Here is a 27,069-nt window from a genome sequence, read left to right as displayed (position 1 = left end):
TGCCCATACACTTTGATGTATATATCGACATTAGAATCATTTCTATTTTATTTTTTTCCTATCAAGTCCATACACTTTGATGTATATATGGACATTAGAATTATTTCTATTTTATTTTGTACTCATAAACCCATACACTTTGATGTATATTATATGGATATTAGAATTATTTCTATTTTATTTTTTACTTATAAACCCATACACTTTGATGTATATTATATGGACATTAGAATTATTTTCATTTTATTCTTTACATATAAGGCCATACACTGTGATGTATATATGATTTATTTATGAAGAAATATAGTTATATCATTGCCTACATATGTGTTTTTTTTATTCAAGTCATCAAGCTTCTGAGAACATTGGATTTGAAACAACTCGTACTGGAATGGTAATATAGCATCTTGACATGCTATATTAACTCATTCCAGTACGTTGTTTCAATCCCGAACTTCAAAAATCAAATCAAATGATTTTAAATAGGAAGCATTTCAAATTTTCCCGCTCATTTGTTTCGAATTCCGACCGCCAGAGGGCGCTTTTATTTCCTCGAACCACCGCATGGGGGCGCTGAAACTTGACCCCACTTCTTAGTAGGGGAGTTTCCCTTCTATATCGGTGTGTTCTGTGGTTGTTTTTGTGCCGAGGCTTAAGGCAGTCGCACAAGATACGAGAAAATCGCGCTATAGTGGGTTTATTATTACGTTGAATACTCGGTGAGAGAGAAAATCCAACGTTTTTTTCACTAAGGTAAGTTTTTGGGCCATTTTTAAGGGAAGGTTAGGGGGAGATCGTTCACCCCTGGACCAGTTTTGGGGGGTTTTTACGACTTAGGTTAGGTTTTTATCGATTGTTATGAAAAATTTATTACCCTTCATTCAGGAAATTCGGGTAACTATTAGCGCGTTTGGGGAGTGTATTTTCGTGCGAAACTGTAGGGGTGAATGTCTCCCAAATTGAAATGAAAGACGTCATTGTTTTGGAACACTTTAAAGTCGTTATAAAACATTTTCTCGAAGACGTAATATCGAATATTCTGTTGTTGAAAACAAATCGGACGGCGTTTCGATTCATTACCGTCAATTAATTCAATAAATCGAAATAATCAGCGTCCAATAGCATTTAATCAATGCCAACGATTCATAATAATATTATCTCTCTGTTTCGGTCGGAAAATGACTAGCGCTTTAACTATTTCTCGGACCGAGCCTTAATATATCTTTCTTCATTTTACGACCGAGAAATTTCACCACAATTTCACCAGTATCATTTCTAATTACGCTCCAAAACTAATGACAAATTCATATTTCCGCCAAATGACCATGCAACCACTAATTCGCATTTTTCGCAATTTGAATATATACGATCGAGTTGTGAAATTAAATAGATAATACAATCTACAGAATGAGTCTTTGACTCATACAAATATTTTAACAGTCGATTCTTGAGGTCAAAAGAAACTCTTTTTTCCTATACCATTTTTCTCGATTCGGCCCTGATAAAAAGATAAAGCTATTTTAAGTTTTGATAATGAGCTGTGCCACCCATGGAAAAACAAAATTCCCTTCAGAATAACTAGCTAAATCTGTGACACCACTCATCAGTGGAGTTGTATTCAACTAAAGTACCCAATTTTTAAAATTTCACAGATACTTTTTAATTTTTTTTCAACATCGAATTACTCGAAAACTACGCATTATACGAGAAGATTTGAGGAACACTTTTATTTTACAAAAAGGTCAAATATTCTTTAGATAGCGTCCAACTTAGTTTCAAGAGTTGGCTTCTTTGAATTTTTGGTATTTTTAATGGTACCTCATGGTCATAATGAGAAAACTGGAAGACGTGGGTGATATCTTGTGTTTGAAAAGGATTCATCATATAAACGAAAAACCATATTCCGAAATTCATTTCATTCGATAAAACCGTTTGTGAGATAGAACTAAAATAACATTTGTTAAGGTTTTTCAACAGCCTGTATCTTTTAAACCGAGCCTATTCGGAAAAAATGGTAAAGGAAAAAAGTGTTTCTTTTAACCTCAAGAATCTATTGTTAAAATATAAGTCCGTGTCAAAGACTCACCCTTTATAGAACATTCTGTACGAACCCAGAATGTGAAACGACTAAATTCAGTACAGCAAATTTCGAAAAAATACCGACGAACGTTAAAAAATTCGTAGTCAAGTAGGCTCTATGTAACTTTTAACGTATGACGTTTCGTATTTTGGAGTTTTTTTGAGATACATTCCACAGTGGACCGTAAACTCGTTTCGATCTAGATTCCATTGAAGGATAAACTAAAATCATACGTATCCACGTTCAGAATGTGATTAAATCAAATGGTAATTGCACGAATCGAATATCATTCCAAACGATTGAACAGGGGTTAAAACCCTGAAATCGAGCGTATAGCGATCGCTTTAAATTCCGAATATAAACGGATGCATAGTTTGATAATCAGGGAATATCTAATTTACGCCCGCGCGTCAAACTTCGAACGAATGGGACAAATCTCCCAATATTTATCCTTTCCATCGCGCTAAAAGAGCCTCTAATTACTCATTCCCATAACGATCGCTGATTGAATTGTCAACTTTGGGAATTTCTGAGTAGCGGAAAGTCGATATATGGGTAAATCCTTCCGCAGGTTCTCCGCGTCAACCCACACCCAAATTAACGACGGCTGTATCATCTCGGAAATACGAGTGTACAAATTACGGCGCTGGAGATTATGCATCATTAAAATTTATGCGGATGGAGGTCCATCTCGCGTTTCTCGATACGCAAAAAACGCCCACAGATCTAATTTTTCACGAAGCTGTCGCAGCGATCCTACAGAATGTCCATAGCATGTCGTTGAAAATCTAACGATGCCCTTTGAGCAGATGCCTCATAAGTCCGGCTCCAACTCCCCCAAGTTGCCCCAAAAAATTCTTGAAAATAACGCAAAAAGAAGAAGGTGAAAATTTTGACGTTTCTCTTGATAGAACTCGATGATCAGAATTTTGACAATCGATGTCAGTTTTGATTTTACCGATGTTAGGTTAGCAGCGATCACAGAGCGGGGTGGTTTACATAGATAGGATTCATAGAACACTCTTTTTCTTCTCGGTGTATAGAGAATCATTTCATTATTTCTGGCATATTAGTGAGATCGTTATATTCATATTATCATTCGAAATAAATGCGACTTCTGCGACGATGTCTAATACTGTCAATAAATCACGCATAAACAGTCGAGAAGTCGGCATACAGAGGACGCCGAAATAATTACGGAACTCTGTGGATTTCTAGGAGAAAACCTCGGAATTTCTAGCAACAATGCGAGATAAATTTGAATAAAACATTCTTTCCGTATAATGAGGCTATTTTTACGGAGCGGGAATCGTCCTTGTCTGGTGACAGGTCGTCGATATCTCTCTTAGAAGGATCCGAAGAAAGAATGGGGGAAATATTCACGAACTGCTGAATTTCCGATCTCACTATTCATTGAATTTTTTTTAAATATCGAGGAAAAAACCAGTTGGCTATAACTCCGAAACTACCAAACGGATTTTGCCCGTTTTCGAACTCAACAGGCGCATTGAACCCGAGTCTCAAGCCCGCAGCTTTTCTCGGTTAAAAGTCCGGGAATATTCATACTTCTCGAGAGCCATCCTCCGAACTTTACGACCCATCGCTGTGCAAACTTTTGCCGGAACAAACTGAAAAACCGCCGCCATAAATTACGATTTAAAGCGTGGCCAGAGATAACGATTGTTCCACGGTACTCTTCTTCCGATCCTCGAGACCAATCGCTTATCCGGAAAATTAGCGTCCTTGCGGGAATCGGAGTGGGCGAGATGGCGTCCCTTACGTCCACCCCTGTTTGATTACACATTATCGAACAACGGCGAGACAAATTGATGTCGCAATCACTATGGACGGAATCAATCATCTCTATCTGTTTGTTCGATTTTCAGGGCGCGCCGGCAAAGAATTGATCGACGAAACCTTCGGTGTTTTACGAGGATGCAAATATTGCTCTGTAAAAACGACCACGGTTGAAAAACTTCCTTAGATCCGACTATACAGGTGTATTTGAAAGTTTGAACAGAATGTACAACTGGTCGAAATGAACTCAACCACATAATATTTGGCGTTTTCTCTTATTTTGAAGATAATGATTCAAGAAGAACGGAAAAAATATAATCTGATAGTTTCAGCAAGCCGAAATAAAAAAAAAATTGGCTATAAAGGTCGCAAAAATCAGTTTTTTTTACTTATCTCCTTCCCTGGACTTCAAATCTTTTTCGCATTCATTATAAAAGTTGTAGAGCATAACATTTTCTAAAAATTTTGTCTTAAGCCATTTTTTCATAGAAATACCTTGTCATTTTGACAATTGTATGAATGTAGATTAGACTGGGATTCTACATTGACCTTGCCCTTTCGCATGTGTGGCTAAGCTCCACGCCCTTATGGCCCTCTAACTCGAGAACGTTTAAGAGTGTGCCAAACGGCTTCAGGCAAAAGTTGTGTAGAATTTTATTATCTACAACTTTCATGATGAATACCAAAACGATTAGAGGTAAAGGCAGGGGAATATTCGGAAAAAAGGCATTTTTATCATCTTCAAAGTGTCAGATTAAGAAAACCCCCCTGATTAGTGTCAGATGAATGGGTCAAAACGTCTACAACACCGAGATTAACCATCTGTATGAAAATCTGACACGCTCGATTATGTACAAGTAACGATTTTTTTTTACATCTTCAAAGGACCGTTGTGACTTGTAACTTCTGTCAAAAAAAGCCCCACCTTTGAAATGCCCTCTATCTCTCGTTCTTCTACATGTACTAGTACGGACAGAGGTGGACTATCAAATTTACAAACTCCACAACTACTCAGACAGGTTAGTTTTCGTGTCTTACCAGCTCCTGGGTAGAGCTGTAGACCTGTGAGGTGCTAGCCATGAGATCTGACCTGGTCGTAACAAAAACCAGCAGGGGTAGGTAATAACGATTCAAAATAGGCGACAGGGACGTACTAAGGGGCAACAATATGATATTCTAGTGACCATTTGTAAAATATCATGTCAGATTCAACTAGAGATGTTCTTAAAAGCCATATCGTTGGTTTTATGGTTGGGATTCTTGATATTATACGAGTTACACAAATTATTCAGTCAGCCTCTAATGACTACACATAATGAGAGTCCACCTCATCACGTTCGAACTTGAATCCGATGCACTTTGCAACGATGAAAATGGATTTTTCAATCAATTAGCCAATTAATACCTAGCTATGTACGTCTATTCCCATCTCTCTTCCTGAATTTTTCTGAATTCCTCCGACCTCGGCGTATATTCCTATGCGTTTTTCCTGAAATCTCTGCCAGTTAACGTCCAAGGTGCCAATCACCGTTTCGTCGACCTCCGAGGCGTCCTTTCGGGGCGGCGAGAGAGACGCCTTTCGCCCGCGGCCGGCGGACGCTCGCGTTCCCCTCACCTTCGGATCTCGCTCTGCCATTAACCGGCCGTTGATTTACGATCTAATCACGGCTCGGAGTACGCCGAGGATCGAAAGGAACGCGGAAACCTGGAGATTGGAAAGGTTCGTGAAAATCGAGGAGGAAATCTCCCAATGAGCAACCCTAGCTGACGTAGTTGGTGCAGAACACAAGCCCTAGCACTCCCTACCTTGGCATGACCTAATTTCGGAAGCTATTACAGTCAGTTCGAGTCTAACAAGAGAATTTTTCTATCTTCTGGTCAGAATCTGCGTTTGATTTGGCCAACGATTCTTGATTTGTAATGGTTATGGTTTGAGTCTGCTGTATCTTGCATGGATCGCTTCAGGAGATTGTATCTTCTTACCAGAAGATCGTTGCTTGAAAAAACAGAGCTCCATGGCCTTCAAAGGATCAGTTATGTCCGAATTATCCTTTGGAATACATCAAACACTAGTTTACCAGTCTTCAGAGATTCCTCGATTGCTCAGAACATCTTTCTGCCACTTCACATCTATGTTATAGTAACTTTGGATTGATCCTTATGGCTAGGCAGTTTTAGAGAATGTAGAACTCGACTTCCTGCCTAATTTGATCCTCACACAGAAGAAGAACTTGATCACATATGAAATATTTGGAATATTTCCTTGCTGTTTTTCCAAACTGGAGCTCTTGGTCCAAATAAGCAGCTTTAATGGGCGACATTACAAGAAAACGTTGTCGTTTCTTTGTCAACTCCACTGATTTACCTTACCACTCTATTCACACTGGCGAAGACCCAAAGGTTTGTCACTGATAGTGATTTTCCTCGTAGATCAGGAAGAGTGTAGGTGACAGAACTGAACCCTGAGGAACTCCGGCGTTCACACTGAAACTGACGTGTTTCAGGACCACGTGAATGTTTTCATGACCTAAATTAATGACCAAACACCTAGAAAACCCAACAACCACTATTCTCTGGTCAGATAGCCTTCATTCACTGTGGAACTGATGTTGCACAAGAAGAAGAACACCTTGCCTTATCAAAAGGACGTTCATGGTGTTGACAAATCTGAAGGATTGAGCATTGGTACAATCTAAAGTGCCCTTCTTAAGCTTACCAGTTCTGAACACTTGCATATATTTGGCTGTTTCCTTCTGCATGTCATAGAGTCTGCAGATTCCATCTGCTGACAGGCTTGCAAGATGCAGATTGTTCTTGTACAGGCTGGACGTCGGCGTTCACACTGAAACTGACGTGTTTCAGGACCACGTGAATGTTTTCATGGCCTGAATTAATGACCGAACACCTAGAAAACCCAATAACCACTATTCTCTGGTTAGATGGCCTTCGTTCACCGTGGAACTGATGTCGAACAAGAAGAAGAACACCTTGCCTTATCAAAAGGACGTTCATGGTGTTGACAAATCTGGAGGATTGAGCATTGGTACAACCTAAAGTGCCCTTCTTAAGCTTACCAGTTCTGAACACTTGCATATTTGGCTGTTTCCTTCTGCAGTTCACAGAGTCTGCAGATTTCATCTACTGACAGGTTTGCACAGTGCAGAATGTGTTTGTACAGGCTGGACGCCGGCGTTCACACTGAAACTGACGTGTTTCAGGACCACGTGAATGTTTTCATGGCCTAAATTAATGACCAAACACCTAGAAAACCCAACAACCACTACACTCTGGTTAAATGGCCTTCGTTCACTGTGTAACTGATGTTGCACAAAAAGAAGAACACCTTGCCTTATAGAAAGGACGTTCATGGTGTTGACAAATCTGGAGGATTGAGCATTGGTGAAACCTAAAGTGCCCTTCTTAAGCGTACCAGTTCTGAACACTTGCATATTTGGCTGTTTCCTTCTGCAGTTCACAGAGTCTGCAGATTCCTTCTGCTGACAGGCTTGCTCAGTGCATATTGTGTTTGTACAGGCTGGACGCCGGCGTTTACACTGAAACTGACCTGTTTCAGGATCACGTGAATGTTTTCATGGCCTAAAAAACTATTCATCCATACTAGGGGTGGACGAACATAGAAAACCGAAGAGATAAACGGTCATGATCGAAAACCTTTGAGCATGTTCTTCTCTTCATTTATCTCTAGGTATTTTATTGATGTGACCTTTGACTAGATGCTGTTTGAACAATTTCTTTCATTAGAGTCTTCGGTTTTGAGATGTTGAAGGGAATCGTTGCCCTTCCAAGAGCTCTTCAATTTGTCATCTGCTCAGACTCATCTCAAAAGTTACCGTTTAAAGGAACACAAAGTCATATGTTCATATATCTTTTGAGAAGTTTTTACAGGAATTCTGCTCTGTGGAGTGTCTGTTAAAGTGCCTCATTTCTTGGACACAGAAAGGTTGTGGCTTTCTCTCAGTTCCCTCTTTGTCGATGATCAGAGCTCAGAGATTGTCTACTCCATGACTTTTGCCTCAGCATTGTGTTGAATGACTTTCAAGCTACGTCTCTACTAAATGTTGTCTGTGAAAATATTCCAGAAACAAGGCATAATATTATTCCTAAAATATTATCTTAGACAACATTTAGCATAGACGTAGCTATCAGTCGAGCATCCTTCAGTGTGATTCATCTCGAACCAACACATCAACATCCAGACGAAAAACTGCACCAAAACAATTCCCGTTAGGAACCGTACGTCAAACCGAGACACTCGACTAATTCCAATAAAGGGGATAAACATGCCGCAGCGACGGGAAGTAATAAAGATGCGAGCCCGGTCCGGAAAATGGAAAAATCCGAGACGCTGCCCGCATAATCGCGAACAAACCAGCTCCCTCATTCTTCCCCCTGACACACATCTTTCTCCGACCCGCGTCTCCGTGCCAATATAACAGACGATGCTCTTTTCCGTCTATTTTTCCGGCTTTCCCTCGCAAGTTTTCCCGACCTCGTCACCGAACTCCTCCGGTTGTACGGTTTCCTCGAGACTGTATTTCCTGATCCTTGCGGTCTCGATAAATTTGGAAGAATTGGATTGGTCATGAGATGTTCCAGCTTGGAGGAGTCTCGGACTAGCTTAGAAGATGCCTGTCTTCTTGCTGGTTATATTCCTTGAGGAGTCGAGGTAGCTTGGTCGAGATGCATCTAAAGAGACCATCAGATCAAGACTATCTAGCATCTCTCAGGAATAATAACCCTGTAGGGTTCTCCAAGGGGATGTATTAACATCCTCCACCTTCTTGAGAGCCTCGTTTCCCTTAAACAGTTCACTGTCCAGCCATTCTTCTTGTGTCCAGACTCTAAGAGGTATCTTCATGCTAACGGTCCCAAGAATGACATGAAACAACTGACCAGAGGGAAAATCGTAGCTCTTCTACGCATGCCAAAGTTTTCCGGTATTGGAGAAAAGAAAAAGACGATGAACTTGATAAGTGTATGTAAGATAACACTTGCTAGGGAAACTATACAGAAGTTGTACACCAAGGAGACTCTGAAGCTGCCTCTGGCTGGTTGAGAGGTACCATTCAGTCTGTACAAACACAATATGCAACGTGCAAGTCTGTTAGCAGATGGAATCTGCAGACTCTGTGAACTGTAGAAGGAAATGTCCAAACACCAGTAGGCTTAAGGAGCGTACGTCAGGCTGTACCAATGCTCAATCCTTCTGATTTGTCAACACCAAGAAGGATTGATCAAGCAGGGTATTCTTCTTTTAGGCCGTTTAACCAAGGAATAGTGGTTGTTGGGTTCTCTAGGTGTATTGTCATCAGCAGCTCATTTCTTTAGTAGTTTCATCTGTGCTCCAGCAACATCTGCTCAAGAAACAACCCAGTTAACTCCATCCTGGAAGAGTCAGAGGACCAGGGTGGTGTTGGCAGTTGGCACAAATGGTTTGAGACCATATTCCTCACTTCTTACCCACTTCGACATATGAAATCTTTCTTAAACTCGTTTTCCTTCGTCGGGAAAAGCATAACAAACAACGACACAAAATTAATTTTTTTTTCGATGTTTCAGGATAGCTCAGTGTTTCCCGAACAAAAGGAGAGTCACGGAGGATCCCAACAACAGACCGAGATAGTCGACGTACGTCAGCTGACGGAGAAAAATCGACGCCATCCGTCGATCTGCACGTGAGCACGAGGTCCATCTTGCACAAGAGTGATAGATGATACTCGAATGGACGCTATGGCAACAATACAGCACGGTAAGTCTGCACTCGCGGGTATTTTTAGGGCGCGGGAGATCGAACGTTGTCGTTGTTTTGGCGGGCGGAGATACAGGGGGATGACCTGGATAACGCTCCGTTTTCATTATTCACTTATTGCACGCTATTAGAGCGGTCATCATCGATCTGCGGGGTCAATTCGAAAATAAATCGGTAAATGAGGAAAGCGCTGACGTACATTCGTGAGCAGAGAGCAAAGGGCTCAGTCATCATCTATGACCAAACGTCATTCTTTTCTACGATCTATTTCATGTAACTATAAACTTTGGGTGGAATCTGATATCAGACTTCCCGGAAAACCGTCAATCTTTTAACATATCAGTATACATTAGGAGCTTTTTTAAAGAACCATCTGCGTAACATTACCCAGATGCCCTGCAACGTCGCAAAACAGGAAGAGGCTCTCGGAACGAATGCAACGTTCTTACGTCACATTTCAGCTGGGTAAATAGACGGCCCAACGATGACGTAATCCGGAGATAAGTACAAAGCGGAAAAAGACTGAAACGAAGGCCGAAAGATAACATTGAAAAACTTCGGATGGAAGCTGAAAAAGACGGCGTTTTAGCGACGTGGAGCTGTCAGCTGGGTAGTTGATGGATGCATCTTCCCAGCGTGTAACTAAACACGGTAGAGCGATCTTCTTGTTAACATTCTACGAGACTTCTTACGTGTGCGGATAAGAAATGGCTCGGGAACTGGAGAAAGATTCAGAGAGCGCTGTTTCCATCTGAAAATACCATCCAACTCCATGAATTCCCTTTGAGAATTGCTTGAGTTAGAACAGCGAAGGGAGAGAGTTATGTATTCAGTTTAGTATTAGTTGAACGCGAAACAAAGATTGATCATTTCCCTGCAACTCTTTCTTCTTATTTACTCTACGAGTATTGCTGCAACTTCCTATGAAAGCTTGCAAGCTACACGAGAGTGATTCTGTCATTCTAGAAGACGTTCTTCGTTGTTTAGGAAACCCATATCACAGAGTGCCAACTCTTGATACTCTTTGCCCATATGATCGAATCGGAGGGGTTCTATCTAGGCCTGTCTAGGCTAGAGCGCCACCTGTCATCGGGTAGTAGGACACCACACTGGCCGTTTGTAGAATCCCTTTATATTCATTGGTCACCTCTTGTGGAGAAGCACCCCAAACCAAGTACGCTTTCCTCGGTCCAATTTCAACCAGGGAAGTAGTAGATGTTTCGGAAGAATCTCACCAATTCAACTCGTATTTTATGATCGAAAAGTGAACCAATCGAAGTGTGAATAACTCAGCGCCCCATTCCTTTCTGTCGATAATGATCTCACTTAGCTTCCTCATCTGTGGATGTTCCCTAGCGTCGAAAATTGTCGGGAAGCCATTCCCAAGACGATGCGAGCGAAATCGATCGTAACCATAAGGATATCCTTCAGTGCCGTCGTCTTCCCGGCTTCAAGGTGGAACACAGACTCTCTATTCCCCATATATTCGCGAGAAATTAGATTGTTCCGTTAGCGCCTTCCCCTAATTCCTTCTACGAATGGATTCATCAGCACTTTCTCGACCGTGTTGAAGTCTTCCGGCTCTCTTTTCCCAGATCCGGAAAAAGGGACCTTCCTTCGTTCTACGACAAGGTCTTGGTGGAACTATGAATAACTTGACATTTATCGGTGATAACGAAAACAAGACCGTCGCATATTTACAAATAACGTTCCAATCTCGCATACGAAATTGAATAACAAATTTCGGGACCTAATTTCCGAATGTCGTCGGATAAGAATGCGAAGATGTTGTTCGAATATATGTAAAACGAGATTGAAAAGGTTAACGTGGGTACACACACTTCAATCGGTTAGAAATTTGAGTCGAAATATTTCAAAATCGATACCGTTGAACATTACGCAAACAAGAGAGCTCTCGAAATACACTTGAAATGAAAACTATACGTTGTCCCACAAAAGACATCCAAGGAATGGTATAAACAGCTCAACAACTCAACTGAGAACGTTGAGGATGATTCCGATGAGAATTAAGAATTTTCATGGCATTTCGGAAATATAAATAGAAGTTGGTCGTCGATACAAACTGAAATATTCCACAATACAAACGTACGATCTTAATCAACTGTGGAAAACGTACGAAAAATCATTATACTACAAACCAGTGGCGGCTCGTGGTCATGAGAGCTGAGGAGGCTAATAGTTTTCGAGGAGTGTTGGAACAAACTCTTATCAGTCAATAAAGTATACTTCTTCAACATAATGAAAAGTTGTCAGTTCTAAGATTAATTTTGAATGCAAGAGGATGCTATATGCTCCTTTTACTTGTTATGCCTTTCGATAGATCGCGGTAAATTTTTCAATTCGGAAAACCCCGTTTTGAACCATGAAGTATATTCTGTTTGATGAGGAAATAGTAAATATGGCCAGCAAAATAATTTTTCCCGTTTGATCGATCCAGTTAACCAATCACATTTATCGTACCAAAACTACCAAACAACACTGAAACTTCTATTCTGACGCTTTCGGTAGACTTTAGTGTAATTAAATTTGGTGGAGGTCTTGTAAAGGTTTTAACAACGTGTACAGTTAATTCTCAATATTCAATTCCATTTTATTTTTTGATCCGTATCAGTACTTACCCCTAACGCCCTAACAAAACAACCTATCTTAACAAGAATATATCACAAATTTCCCGAAGTTCCAGTTCTCCACGAAGTCGTTACATTCAAATTGAAAATTGAAATCATAACAACTACCGCCGGACAACGCCCCTACCGTCGGAGATCAAGCGAATATAGTCGAAGACGGCACGAAAGAATCAATGGAGAACAGGGGAGCTGAGCCTCCTCTGGTACATTTTACGGGCGAATATGGTACAGTAAGTCAGCTGAATTCTTGTTCGGCTAGTATGCGAGTCCAGAGAACGTATGCGTGAGTTACACTATCAACGGAGGCAGCAGGCCCAACAGCCTCCCCGTCCGAATAGGCAGTACTAGGAAATATTCACATTCGACGCGGCGGACGCGTACGCAGCCGGTGGATTGTATGATTGTTATGCTGGATTTTTATGAGCGGATGACCGAAAAATGAAATAATTTTTATCTGAATATCTAGTTCAGGTGTTCGGAAAATTTACATAGAAATTACTTTCTGAAAATGAGGACATGCTCGAAGTGAATGTATTTTAGCTCTAAGCTTTATGAGGAGGCTTAGCCTCCCTTGCCTCCTCTGACGAGCCGCCCTTGCTACAAACTTCCATAACACGCATCACTTCCTCGAACAGTAGGAAGGAAAAAAACAATTTTAATGACTTGATTGTTAATTTGTGTGTAGTCGAAAACAGTAATTCTCCCATCTCCATCGATTTTCCATTACCTCCTCGTCGAAATCGTTTCCGAAGTCTCAAATTCAATAATTTCCTCCTTTACCTACAGTAGTTCACCTTTACGGCTAGTGGCTATATCAGGTGGATACGTCACTTTTACGTAATCCATACCTTGTGCGTACCTACCGGTTGAAACCTACGTGAAACGGGTTACACTTAATTTTTTTTCCATCCATCATATCTAATGACCGAATGTGCAATGTCAAGGCTGCTGACAAAACGAATACAAGCTCCAATACGTGGATACTTATGAATCTATGAAAAAAATGATGGAAGTCGGTTTTAACGAACCGGTTTGAAAAAAAAAACACTTGTACTTGTTGAGAATCTTCTAATCTTTGCTTCTACCTTTGAGTATATTCTATGGCTTGTTCCGTTTAGCACAGACTATAGTTTTTAGTCTGTGCTCATGCAAATGTGAACAAATCCCCTATCACAGAATAATCTCCCGTCTTGCAAACATAAGTAAACGTCAATTCGACAGAAGTTGACACCGATCACGCATAGGGGTGAGTAGCATCGATTCAGCTCATAGAGGGAATAATAACGTTTTTGGCCTCTGTATTTATGAAATTCGCTTTATGGTTTTCAAGTCAAACAGACCAGTTGATCTCCGAACCTAGCCTAATAGTCACTATTAGACATAAATGCATATTGATCTTGTCATTTTAACATCTCCTTGACCTATGGTCACAGAACTAGCTTATTCTTCTTGTGAGTTTCTGTCAGAAAGTGTTTCCTGTCCAAATATTCCATTTTTATTAATTATGAATTCAAATTTCACGAGAATGTTGTCGAAGGTAAAGGTTATCTGAAATATTTGCTCCATATTCACGAGATGAAACCCGTTACTCCATCGACTAGGTACCATTCTGAAGATCATTAACCTGCCCATCCATCCATAACCTATCGAGAGGATCTAAAGAAGCAGATGACGACAAATCGAAGCATCATCGCTACATACACAGTCGGCAGCCTCCGCATCCTCATCTCAAAGGTCGTTGCTATCTCTCGGAAATCCTACAGCACAAGAGACGGAAGACTCGTCAACCTTCCGAATATATTCAGAACGACGACGACGTCTAATCGAAGATAGACCGAAGGTTGAAAAACACACTGGGAGGGAGAAAAAAAGAAAGGGACACCTTCGAACAGGATCCATTGTTGGGATTAGGAATTGAAACTCGGGTAATTGGAGTTTTAGGAAGGTCGTCCCTCTTTGTTTCGCTGATATTTTAATTATATGGCTACGGTCTGTCGATTGGAAGGGTTTCCTTGAACGACTGTTGGATGCATGTCGTGTCTATATGTATCAATTTGTTGGGAATGCGACTATCTTGCCGGTTTCGTGCAGGTCAATTTGCTACGCGATATTGGTAACATGTTATCGACAGTCACTCTTAGAAAAAGCATTGAGACTTTTGGTCTGAGCTCCGACATGTTTTGCTGGCTCTATCCAAGAATGAATCACAAACATCAAATGCAGATTTAAGATTTTAAGGGGGTCAGGTTGCACTGCTACCTCAAGATCTATTGCAACCCTTATTAGAGCTGTTTTCGCCCCTATATGTCTTCTGCAACTCGTTTCCCAGTTCCAGAGTATCTGAGATGTCTTCAAGGAGGTTACCTCCTTTCCTCTGCAAGTTCCTCCTCCAAAGGATTTTTTGCTTCGCGTCGTCTTGCAATCACAAGGCATTCTGTCTCCAGGCGATCTTTAGTTTCATCCTGATCCTCACAGAATCTGCACTCGTCAGATTCTGCTGGATTTAGTCTCAAAAGTTGCTTCGTTAGGCGACGATGCCTTATAAGAAATCCAGTAAGAAGGTGTAGCATATTCTTGGAAAGATCCAGATACTTCTATTATCTCGCATTGTCCCAAGAAACTTATTAGAATGATCCTCCAGAGTAATTCTCTTTTGGCGTTTCCTTTTCTTGAAACTCTGTCATGTAGATACATTTTCCTATACCATAGAAAGGTTCCAGCTAGGAGGAGTATATGTTGCTCCCTTTTTTCTTTTTCTGCAAGCCATCAAGGCCAATCTCATAATCATAGGCGAAGGAAGACAACAAAACGTCATCCTCAAAGATCACGACATGGTACTTGGTCGAATCGAGGTAGTTCAAAAGGCCAGGAAGAGCGTAGGTCACAATGCTGAACCCTGAGGAACACCCGCCTTCAGAATCTGCCGAAGCATGTTTGCTGCCAAAGTTATGAGGAGCGCTTTTTGATTTTTCAATAATTCTTCAACTGAAACTTTGCGATGTAAACTCTCCGAAGCCCTTGTGTGACTTGATCGAGAGGTTTGCACAAGATATTTAGGCATATTTCGCCAAGTTATAAATGGAGCCAATGTTCCAGTTCATTAGAGGACAAATGGTGGTGACATATTTCGATTTTTCGCTTGTTGCAGGCATCTTTCGCAGTCCCTCCGACAATATCGCGGGTCATCGGGGTCAGATAAACATTTTTGGTGTTTATCCGGGTTTTGTTTTGTTCTTCGAGACACAGTGATCGGTCAAAACACGACGTAAGTAAATATTTTGATAGATACGCGGCTGGTAGCGTAATAACAAGTGAGGAATTTTATCTGCGGTGAAGCAACGATGATTCCTACTTCATTGTTCGTATCTTTACTATACCGGGTGACTCACCTACACGGCCGGTAAGGTTTCAGTGTCAGAATTTAGAGATTAAGTGAAAAAAAAATTGTTTCAAGATGGCATTGGTTCATTTCGTACAAGTTCTGTATAAATCAGTCTTCAAAAACACAATATCGCTAGCTCATTCGAATATAGGGCGTCAATACGAAGGCGAATCATCCGAGCATTCGAAAAAGTTGCCGTTTTTGGCAGAATTCTTCGCGAATCTCAAAAAACGGATGATACTCGTCAGAGATTCCCGATATCGAGTCTCCTCTCCGTAAAAGTTAAAAATAACTCGACCCCGTAGAGGTCGACATAGTATGGGAATGTCATTAAAACAAGATTTTCTGTTTCAGCCGCCAACTTATGGCAGGATAACGCGAGTTGCGGATGTAGAAACACCAGGACCCCGAAAATCGGAGATCTACCCAGGTGAGATATGTCGAATTGTTTAGCTGAATCTGTCGCGCATAATGCTAAACGGTGAAACTAAATTAAACGGACCGTAGCTAATCAAAATTCAATTAGGGAAATAATTGAGGCAGTTTTACGGATCGTTCAGCGTTTGGATTGATTTGCACGCTGAAATATTCGGAATACCAACCTATTATAACTTGGACAGTTTATTCATTCTACATTTAAAATAGACAGAAAGATACAATCGCAATTTTTCAATCTCAGTGTTGAAGACTTCTTCAAAAAATACAGTTTCCTTTCGAATAAGTTTTTATCGAAATTTCCTTAATACTTTTTGTACGGCTACGAATGATGAGAAACGTACGAGCCCTATATGCAGCCAGATCACGTCCTAACCCCGATGGGGAATGCCGTCGCGACGCTCTTCGGTGTGCGACGTCGGGGCCTCTGGCGCAAGCGTTTGTTTTTCTCCCCCAAGAAGGATATGTATGATTAGATCAACCCTAACTGTGTGGATAATCTGCATACGGCTCCCGACCCACTTATACGCTCCTCCAAGTTGTCCTTCGACCGAAGATTTTACCCCGATTCTGTTGTTTTCCGATCGTGCCACGAGAAGGTCCAGCGAAGTCTGCGGAAAACCGGTAAGAGATTCATTTGGACATTGTAGAAGCTTAAAATTTAGATTTTTGGAGGATAAAGCTCAGATTGGGATTATTTAAGATAAGTTTTGGCAAGATTCAACTGTTATTTTAAGCCGTTTTTTCGAGATCCATCCAGTACGTTTAAGATCAGCGGATACAACCTCCAATGTTTGAATTTTCATCGGTCATTTTTTCAAAAAATTCATTGCAGCTACTCTTTGAGAAATCTAGAGATATTTTCAGATGTACCAACGAATTTTTGGCAACTTACTGATACCAAAATTTAATAATTTCTGAGAATTTGATCACTTAATAATGAAGTCTTTTTTTTCCATAATGTGGAAGATTGAGAGAGAGAGAGAGAGAGAGAAAGAGGAGAAAGTAAATGGGTAAGAGAGTTGAAGGGAGGGAAAGTGAAAGGTATAGAAAGAGTAGAAAAGAGGGAGAGTGTCAGAGTTAGGGAGAGTGGAAGGAGAGAGAGACTGGAATAGAGGGAGAGTGGAAGGGAAGGAGAGTGGAAGGGAGAGAGAGTGGAAGGGAGGGAGAGTAGACGGGTAGGAAAATGGAAATGGGGAGAGTGGAAGGTATAGAAAGAGTGCAAAAGAGAGTGGCCGGGAGGGATAGTAGAGGAAGGGAGAGTGGAAGGGAGGTAGAGTGAAAGGGAGGAAGAGTGGAAGGTATAAAAAGAGTGCAAAAGAGAGAAAGAGAGTGGTAGGGAGGGATAGTAGAGGAAGAGAGAGTGGAAGGGAGGCAGAGTGGGAGGGTGGTAGAGTAAAAGAGAGGGAGAGTGGAAGAGAGGTAGAGTGGAAGAGAGGGAGAGTGGCAGGGAGGTAGAGTGAAAGGGAGGAAGAGTGAAAGGTATAAAAAGAGTGCAAAAGAGAGAAAGAGAGTGGTAGGGAAGGATAGTAGAGGAAGAGAGAGTGGAAGGGAGGCAGAGTAGAAGGGTGGTAGAGTAAAAGAGAGGTAGAGTGGAAGGGAGGTAGAGTGGAAGAGAGGGAGAGTGGCAGGGAGGTAGAGTGAAAGGAAGGAAGAGTGGAAGGTATAAAAAGAGTGCAAAAGAGAGAAAGAGAGTGGCAGGGCGAGATAGTAGAGGAAGAGAGAGTGGAAGGTGGGCAGAGTGGGAGGGTGGTAGAGTAAAAGAGAGGGAGAGTGGAAAGGAGGTAGAGTGAAAGGGAGGAAGAGTGGAAGGGAGATAGAGTGAAAGGGAGGAACAGTGGAAGGTATAGAAAGAGTGCAAAAGAGAGAAAGAGAGCGGCAGGGCGAGATAGTAGAGGAAGGGAGGCAGAGTGGAAGGGTGGTAGAATAAAAGAGAGGAAGAGTGGAAGGGAGGTAGAGTAGAAGAGAGGGAGAGTGGAAGGGAGGGAAAGTGGTAGGGAGATATAAAATCAAATGAAGGGATAGAAAGCGAGAGGGGTAGAGGGAAGAGTTGTAGCTGGGGAGATTGGTAGACAGAAAGAGTAGATGAGTAGAGATGAGGAGAAGTGGAGTGGAAAAAAGGAGATGAAGTTAGAGGTGGAGTTGGAGAAAAAGGGAGAGAGTGAAAGAGAGAAACAGATGAGGAGGTGGAAGACTAAGAAAAGGAGGAAGGGTATGAGAGATTACAGGAGGGAGGGTTATAACCGTACAGAGGAAAAGAGAGAGTGAGATTGAGCGAGAAACGGAAGGAATTAAAAGATAGAGGAATGTAGAGACTGAAAGAGAGTGACAGAGAAAGGCGTGGTGAAAGATGAAGACGGAGGGATATGGGGGGGAGGAAGAAGCATATTTCCTGTCTCTAATAACCTAGATTCATGTCGAATGTCGCCGAAAACCGAGCAAATTCCAGACGTCGGTCTAGAAAAAGTCTTTACAATTTTTTCCCTTAACTTTGCTCGGATATTCAGTCCAGAGGCTTTTATACCACCATCTTCTCTTTGGGTCCTTCCTATCGAGACTAGAAATCACGAGATTTTTCATAGCGGGCCTTTTCCGCTCTTAAATTACCGCGGTTCGCGTCCAGTAAATTTAACAGAATCGCTGCTTATTAAATTCCTGACGCGACGGCGGCCGTCCAAAGAATTCGCTTTTCGCGAGAGAGAGAGACCGGTTCTTATTCAATTTCCACCTTCTGTAAATGGACTCCTAACCTCGGGAAATCGACGGAAAGTTCGAGATCTCGCAAATGGAAAACCGGCTATTCCAATCCGGAAAGTTTCGAGGAAAATGAGTCACTTCATTCGTACTCCTTCGAATCTCTCGAGTTTGGTACTTTTCTAACCGAAAATTCGATTTTATCCTCCTGCACGAGAGCCGTTCTTTCCGGTGAAAATTCCGATCATTTTTTCCCCATCGCGGAAAATCCCATTCTCCATCACGCTGGGCAGAAATAATGGAGATTAGGCGCGAGAAGAGGCTAAAATTGATAGATACGATTGGCTGAATAAATTTTCGCCTCCGAACCCCGACGCGCTTTGATCAGCAGATAATGCTTTCCGCTTCCCGCCCCCATCGGACCGTTTCCTCGGTGGATTTTCCGGTCCAACGGCACTATCGGAAAATAAGCCGACAATAGACTTCCGCCCGATCTGGCAAACTTGAAATATCGCCCTCGGAATAATCGAAGCTTTATATCATTCGTCCATTCTCTCCTAGAATCATCCCAGTCTTCATTCGATTTAAAATTAACTATCATAATATATCTGAAACTCTCGGAGTTTCCCGGAGCGTGAGGCCGTAGGTTCTGTCGCCATTATTGTAGCTCATGAAGGACCAAAGAGTCTGCGAATTAAAACTGTTCAACCAAGTTTAATCTTTGATGTTAAAGGCATGCCGCTGTCGAAGTCGATCTAAAAACGGACCTCTACGCGCCCAAGCTAAGCTATGCCGCCACCGCTTACCTGACCACCGCGCCCAAACCGACCAACCAGAGCTCGCCGAGAACGGCCGACATCCCACGAACGCCTGACAAGACTGACCACCCAGCTGTGATAAAGAACGATGTGCCTTTCCACCCTCACGTCGACCAAACCGACGAGCTCAAGACGACGTCCAAGAGGCCGCCCTCCGGCCTCAACCACAAGTTCCTGCTACAGTCCAAGAGTTTCCACGACGCGTCCGTCAGGCCCATCTACCCCAACTGCCCCTTCAGCCCTTACGGCAGTCCGAACGGCAGCCCCAGGTGCAGCAGGAAGAGGGGGCCGTTGAAGGAGTCCAGGAGGGTGTCCATCGAGAAGGCCGGGACTTATCTGCAGCTCAACCAGTACAAACTGTTGGACGCCATCGGACAGGTGAGCTGACCCTTTGGTAAGTCTTTGTTAGCCTTGATCTAACTCTTGATTTTGGTCCTAGGGTTCGTACGGAGTCGTCAAATTGGCGTATAGCGAAGAGGATGACACCCATTACGTAAGTAGTTTTTGGTCAAGGTCATAAATGGACCAACCAGTTGAGAATCCTCTTTTTTATGATTGTGTGTGGAGACTTTAGGTGTGCGTGTGTGTTCTGGAAAAGTCCTTCCTTCGGGAATTTAATTAATCTAAAATTGATTAGTCCCAATTTGATTTTGACAAGTTGAGAAGGACTAGAATTGCCGGATGTCATACAATAACGAAAACGCATCGGCTGACAGCTCGTCTCACAATAGGGAAGATTTCTTGGGCCTGACAACAGGGAGAAAGGTGCTCACGGTTCGGTAATTATCAGACGTGATGTGGGCGGGTTGTTATTCGCCGATGAGGCTGTTTCGATGTGGGTTTCATCTCGTACCGAGTAAGGGCATCTTGTCACGCGTCCCATTCACCCCTAAACTGGGTCATGTTCTTTTCGTGAGACCGAACAACGTCTCCGCGGACGGCCTACCGACCCCGCAAATCTGAGACACGTGTTGAGGATCGTCTTTCCCCGCGGTCGGGGATGATTAAAAAAAAAATTCGCAGACATCTGCACGATCGCGGGATGTGTTTTTCCAATTAGGGACACGAGCCCGCGATCTGGTCTCCTTACACCCTCGGATCGCGAAAAAGCACGTATCGTGCCGTCGTTTCGTAAGCAGGAGATCCGGAAATTTAATATTCCCGTGCGGTAGTCTTTGCTGGTTTCCGAGGGAACGTCGATATCCCAGAGGTCAGCAGCTGGGCTAAATGAGATCTCAAGGGGACTCTAGGACAAACTCCTGACGAAACAGGGCTAGAAATACTCGTAGAGTGTTTGGTAATGGGTCGGGCTAGGTCACTAGCTACCAGCTGGGCCAAATGAGTTCACAAGAGGACTCTAGGACAAACTCCTGGCGAAACAGGGCTAGACATACTCGTAGTGTTTGGTAATGGGTCGGGCTAGGTCACTAGCTACCAGCTGGGCCATATGAGTTCACAAGAGGACTCTAGGACAAACTCCTGGCGAAACAGGGCTAGACATACTCGTAGAGTGTTTGGTAATGGGTCGGGCTAGGTCACTAGCTACCAGCTGGGCCAAATGAGTTCTCAAGAGGACTCTAGGACAAACTCCTGGCGAAACAGGGCTAGAGATACTCGTAGAGTGTTTGGTAATGAGTCGGGCTAGGTCACTAGCTACCAGCTGGGCCAAATGAGTTCTCAAGAGGACTCTAGGACAAACTCCTGGCGAAACAGGGCTAGAGATACTCGTAGAGTGTTTGGTAATGGGTCGGGCTAGGTCACTAGCTACCAGCTGGGCCAAATGAGTTCTCAAGGGGACTCTAGGACAAACTCCTGGCGAAACAAGGCTAGAGATACTCGTAGAGTGTTTGGTAATGAGTCGGGCTAGATCACTAGCTACCAGCTGGGCCAAATGAGTTCTCAAGAGGACTCTAGGACAAAATCCTGGCGAAACGGGGCTAGAGATACTCGTAGAGTGTTTGGTAATGGGTCGGGCTAGGTCAAATGAGTTCTCAAGAGGACTCTAGGACAAACTCCTGGCGAAACAGGGCTAGAGATACTCGTAGAGTGTTTGGTAATGGGTCGGGCTAGGTCACTAGCTACCAGCTGGGCCAAATGAGTTCTCAAGAGGACTCTAGGACAAACTCTCAGCTAATCCTGGCAGAACAGGGCTGGAGATACTCGACGTAATGGTTCGGGCTTCAAATCATACACTGAGTACCGATTATATACACCAGTAATGAAGGTTATCCCAACCTAAGACCTGTGTGACCTCAACATCATGGACAAAAGAAAAAAGAAAGCTTGTCTGGGTGTCGCAGATTCTCTGAGAGCTTCTCCATGGAAGCAATTGAGGTCCCTGTCGCATCTCGTTGTTACACAGTTGATTATGAAGATAGTATTAAGAGTCTGGGAACACAAACAATGACCTGTGAGTCAAATGTGTGATCTCAAGTAATTGGGCATCCAGATACCAAATTATTCCTGGCCTTTCAGGTTGAGCAACTAAGTCTGGTGATCGGCTGTTCTTTGTGCTGTTGGTGCAAGACCACAGATGAACTGAACTTATTACGTACTCTGAGTTTATGACATTACACCAAACGAACTCAACACTTACTAGTTCCATTGTTAGGAGGACTCATGGTTGTAGTCTCTCCAACTGCATACGTAGTTGGTTGAAATAGTTAATGGGAGATTGCTGGAAGACATGCAAGATCCTTGGTGATTTTTCATGGAAGATGATCGATTTTTCGAATCTAATCATTCTTTAACCAGTTTTCTCAGACATCTGAGTGGTCATATATTACTCTCTGAGAAACCATGAAGTCGCATTCTTTGGGAGTAGCAGAGGATGAGCCCCATTCAGCTCACACAGCGACGAGATGTATCGTTTCATCCTAATCCGAACCCGAGTGTTCTTCCACTCGGCTAAATCAAGAATCTGATCCTTTCCCGACGTCAAGGATGCCGAACTTGAGCGTCAACTTTTCCCCGACGTCCGTAACTTATCCAGCCTGTCCATAAAAGGCGTCAGGTTCTGGTCTCCGCGACGTTTATCGGCCGATAAATCGGTTTTACGATAATTGGACCATTCGAAATTTTCGATGGGGAGCGAATTGCGAGCCGCATGTTCCGGTCAGCGGTAATTTGAATGTAAGCGGCTGTTTTAGCCTAGTTATACAGATATAATTGTCAAATTCAATGACCATAAAGTGCGGATTTTACGACGGTTCAGTTTCGAAACTTAAATATCGCTGCCGTTAATTGGGAGGCGATACGTTTTTGGTCATGTCGATATCACTGATTTACATTGGTCAAATGAAGGCTCCGTTACAAAACTCTTACTTCTTGTACATCGTTACACCGCACTACGACTTCAAAGTCCAACAGAGATACTCTTCTCACTCTTCTTGCAAGTGTAATGGCCTCTTTCCCTTAAATCTGGCGTTTCCTCCCCAGGCAATGAAGATCCTGTCCAAGAAGAAGCTGCTCAAGAAGTCGGGGATCTTCGGTCGTCTACCGCCCTCTCGGAAGGACAGCAAGAACTCCATAAGTGCCAACGCCGTGAACCATCCCCTGCAGAAGGTATACAGAGAGATAGCCATACTGAAGAAGCTGGACCATCCCAACGTGGTCAAGCTGATCGAGGTGCTCGACGACCCAGCCGAAGACTGTCTCTACCTGGTATTCGAGCTCGTCGAGAGGGGCCAAGTGCTGGACATACCCACCGACCAGCCGCTGGACGAGGAGACCGCCAGGGTGTACTTCAGGGACGTCGTCTTGGGCCTCGAATATCGTGAGTTAAACCCTGATTTAATCTCGAAACGGTTCACGAAATAACGATTTGTTCCAGTGCACTACCAAAGAATCATACACAGGGATATAAAACCAGCCAATTTGCTGCTGAGCAACAACGGTCACGTGCAAATTGCTGATTTGGGAGTTTGTAATGAGTTCGACGGAACAGATGCCTTTCTGTCCAACTCCGCCGGTACGCCGGCGTTTGCAGCACCGGAAGCTTTGTGCGAAAAGGCTGAGTTCAGTGGGAAGGTACGTTTGGCTCTTAGCTCCAAGAGGAAGCGAGATTTAACCGTCGTTTTTTTACAGGCTGTGGACATATGGTCCTTGGGCATAACGCTATACGCTTTCGTGTTCGGAAACGTCCCTTTCCACGACGAAAACCTCATGGGTCTCTACTCCAAGATACGCAACGACAAGGTGACGTTTCCGTCAGAACCTAAGATATCCGAGACGCTCAGGGATCTCATCTTGAAGATGCTGGTGAAGAATCCCAACCAGAGGATAACGCTGCCAGAGATCAAGGTACGTTTCCCGATACGACCAACCTTCTCCCATCGATTCAAGACCAACTGGCATGCCTGTCTTCATGCCAACACGTGTGGTCTAGAACCCGCTTTGTTAATCTACTTGTCGCCAGTTGAGGGCATTTTTATCACTGTAACAAAACTTCTCTAACTTCTTCGATATTTCTAGCTCCATCCGTGGGTCACCATGAACGGAGCATGTCCACTACCTTCGGAAGAAGAGAACTGCGAGCTGGTGGAAGTTACGGACGAAGATCTCAACAAAGTGGTCACTTCCATACCCAAACTGGACACGTTGATCCTGATAAAACACATGCTCAAAAAACATTCCTTCCAGGTGAGTCGTAACTTTCGATACTCCTCGAAAAAACACGAGACTAAAGCTGGTGAATCTTTCAGAATCCGTTCCTGCACAGACGGGACGTCCACAGATCTTCGAACGCGAGCGACACGACCACCACGGCCGCACAGAGCAACAGGAAGCTGTACAGCAGATCGGGCCGGTCCAATTCTGCTCCCGACTCTTACGTGTTCAGCGCCGACATCTCGACTGATACGGCCCTGGAGGCCGTGAAGGAGGTGACGCTGGACCAGGTCGGTCAGAAGGGCGTGGAGCCGGAGGGTCAGCATACCAAGAGTCGGTGATCGGAAAATTTGCCGGGAGAAAGCCGAGGGAAATCTTTGATTTACGAGAAAATTTAAATTTTCCTATCCTCCGACCGCTGTTGAAGGTATTGGGAAGTCACGCGCGATATTTCCAGATTATCTTCGTGAGCCGTAAGGAGGACTGGAAAACTGAATTTTCCGGGAGTTTCTACGGATTTGGGAAACCCTGACGGTTTCCAGAGGTTCGCCAATTCCCGGAAAATCACTCTCGAGAGTCTCGACAGGTTTTCCCTCGGCTATATTTATAGTTTCATAGTTTTAATATCGTTTTGTGATAAGACGATTTTATTTTTGTAATAAATTTTTTTATTTTGTTTTTGCAAATGTTGATATGACAAAATCGAGTTTTATAGGGACAGGATTTATATTATTGTAATGGAGGAAACTGTAATCATGACAGGGATCCACTATTTTGCTTATCCAAGAGCTTATATGATGATAGCGGAATATTTTCCTGAATTAATTCTTGTTTTATCATTATTCGAATGGTGTTCATCGATAGAGTAATTTAAGATATAATTCGAGAAGAAGACTAATTCCATTTCATCGCAAAAAAGACATGACTCGGTGCAGTTTGAGGCACAAGAAAAACAACGTTGAATTTTTGATCGAGCTACGCAAAGACTTGGGAACAATTGTTATTGCATCCTACGTACATTGGGACCATTTAAACGTTGAAAATTCCATATCATTCACAATTTGAACAGAACAGATCGTTGAAGAGAAAATATGCCTTAAAGGAGCTTATCTTAAGTGGCCTTCGCGGATACTTATACAGTTCAGAGTTGTGGATTTCTTTCTGGGAACTGGAAAGTCACTGATTTCATTTGAGGTACAAAATGTCACAGAATATAAAAATACAGATTAATCACACACAAATAGAAAGAAGCACAAAAAACATACCAAAACCTTTGAATTGTATGGTCCTCTAAGACTCACTAAATTTGAAAAAATAATCTTAGCTATCTATTACCCTCCCCAAACAAATTTTATACGTAAGAAAGACCAAACCGCATTTTCCCAATGGTCAATCTTCTCTATTAACCGGTTGGAGTGTTTCGAGTTGGAGCCAGAGATGGCGTTTTAATCGACATTTCAATCGGCTTTTTTACACTTGATGTTTCCGAACTTTTCAGTAGGATAGGCCGTAGGTTTTAGAGAATTGAGGAAAAACGCGTCGGAACGACGTGTTTTACCGCAAGTTCAAAAATGGATCAATTTTAAACTTTAGCCAATTTTACCCCTATATACTGCTGTTCATCTTCTATATTCGCAACGGATATATATTATCACCTTTTTGAAATTTCTATAACTGAACCTAGCCAGAGTATTTATCATGGAAGTTATCGCATTATTACAAAGTTCTCGAACCTCTAAATTGTTGAATTTTAAAAATAAAAGTTTCCAATTATACCGACTCTTATTTCCACACACCCTGCTCAAATCCCTTAAGGTTACGACGCGTTATTGTCTCAAGAAACCACACATGTGCCAACCTTTGTGGAAACCTCGAAGATTAGAAGTCAACTGATTCATTTTTCATTTCGACTTTAAGATCAATAACATTCATTGGAAGTTTCCCACAAGTAGAAGATCGAACTTGTAGCAGGCCCCGTAAGATGGCGCAAGTGGTAACATAAAGATACGGTCATAGACTAATAATAATGGTATTATTGGTCTATGGAGACAGTGGCTAGATATACAAGGAAACAGATTTGATGATGCACGTAATGATTTACGTATTCATATTAAGCTTATTGACGCATGCACAGCAAACAAATTAACTGATAAGGAGACGTAATTGATTGATCTGAATCGGGGATAAACAGAGGCGATATTGAGGAAGCGCACCGTCGGGTCAATAGAAAGGTACACGAGAAAAAATCTTTTTATCGTATGCACATAGATTATGGCATGGAAATCATGCAGATTTATCAATAATGGACATGTGGATATCTAATCGCTTATGTTACCTACGCATTATGTAGGGATGCAGAAGAAAGGAAATGAATGACATTTTCTTTGGACCTACATGGTATAAATTTATACGATGGTTTTCACCTAGAAAAATTTCGATGAGTATAATAATTTTACTCAAATGGAAAAGACTGATTCCTCTGATACTCTTGCAGGTGAAAACTCTGATCAAAAATACTTTTGTCGAAATCCACTAATAACATAGACAAAATGAGATCATCCTCTCTATGCTAAGATCACAGATGTGAAAGATCACCTATGTTCTAAGAAGATCACCGATATAACAGACCACAGACGTAAAAGAACGCAGATGTAAAAGACCACAGATGTGAAAGACGAAAGACCACAGATGTAAAGACTACAGATGTAAAAGACCACAGATGTATAAGACCACAGATGTAAAGACTATAGATGTAAAAGAACACAGATACGAAAGTCACAGAATTACCAAGGTTTATAAATGTCAAGACGAAACCAGAGATTATTAGCTAGTTACAC

At 42.5% G+C, this 27,069-nt stretch overlaps 1 protein-coding gene across 1 annotated transcript; it reads left to right on the top strand.

Annotated features, from left to right (window-relative positions):
* The first annotated feature begins 633 nt into the window (after positions 1-633).
* Positions 634-26,005, top strand: LOC123320089 (calcium/calmodulin-dependent protein kinase kinase 1). Its single transcript, XM_044907258.1, has 10 exons — positions 634-753; positions 9,458-9,647; positions 16,032-16,107; positions 19,540-20,002; positions 20,064-20,117; positions 23,063-23,399; positions 23,457-23,653; positions 23,711-23,926; positions 24,098-24,265; positions 24,328-26,005. The coding sequence occupies exons 2-10, from the start codon at positions 9,620-9,622 to the stop codon at positions 24,571-24,573; spliced, it is 1,785 nt and encodes a 594-aa protein (XP_044763193.1). The 5' UTR covers positions 634-753; positions 9,458-9,619; the 3' UTR covers positions 24,574-26,005.
* Positions 26,006-27,069: the final 1,064 nt, after the last annotated feature.

This window comes from Coccinella septempunctata, chromosome 9 (assembly GCF_907165205.1).
Source record: "Coccinella septempunctata chromosome 9, icCocSept1.1, whole genome shotgun sequence".
NCBI classification, from domain to species: Eukaryota; Metazoa; Arthropoda; class Insecta; order Coleoptera; family Coccinellidae; genus Coccinella; species Coccinella septempunctata.
The sequence above is the reverse complement of the archived record's forward strand: the minus strand, read 5'-3'. Positions and strand labels throughout refer to the sequence as shown.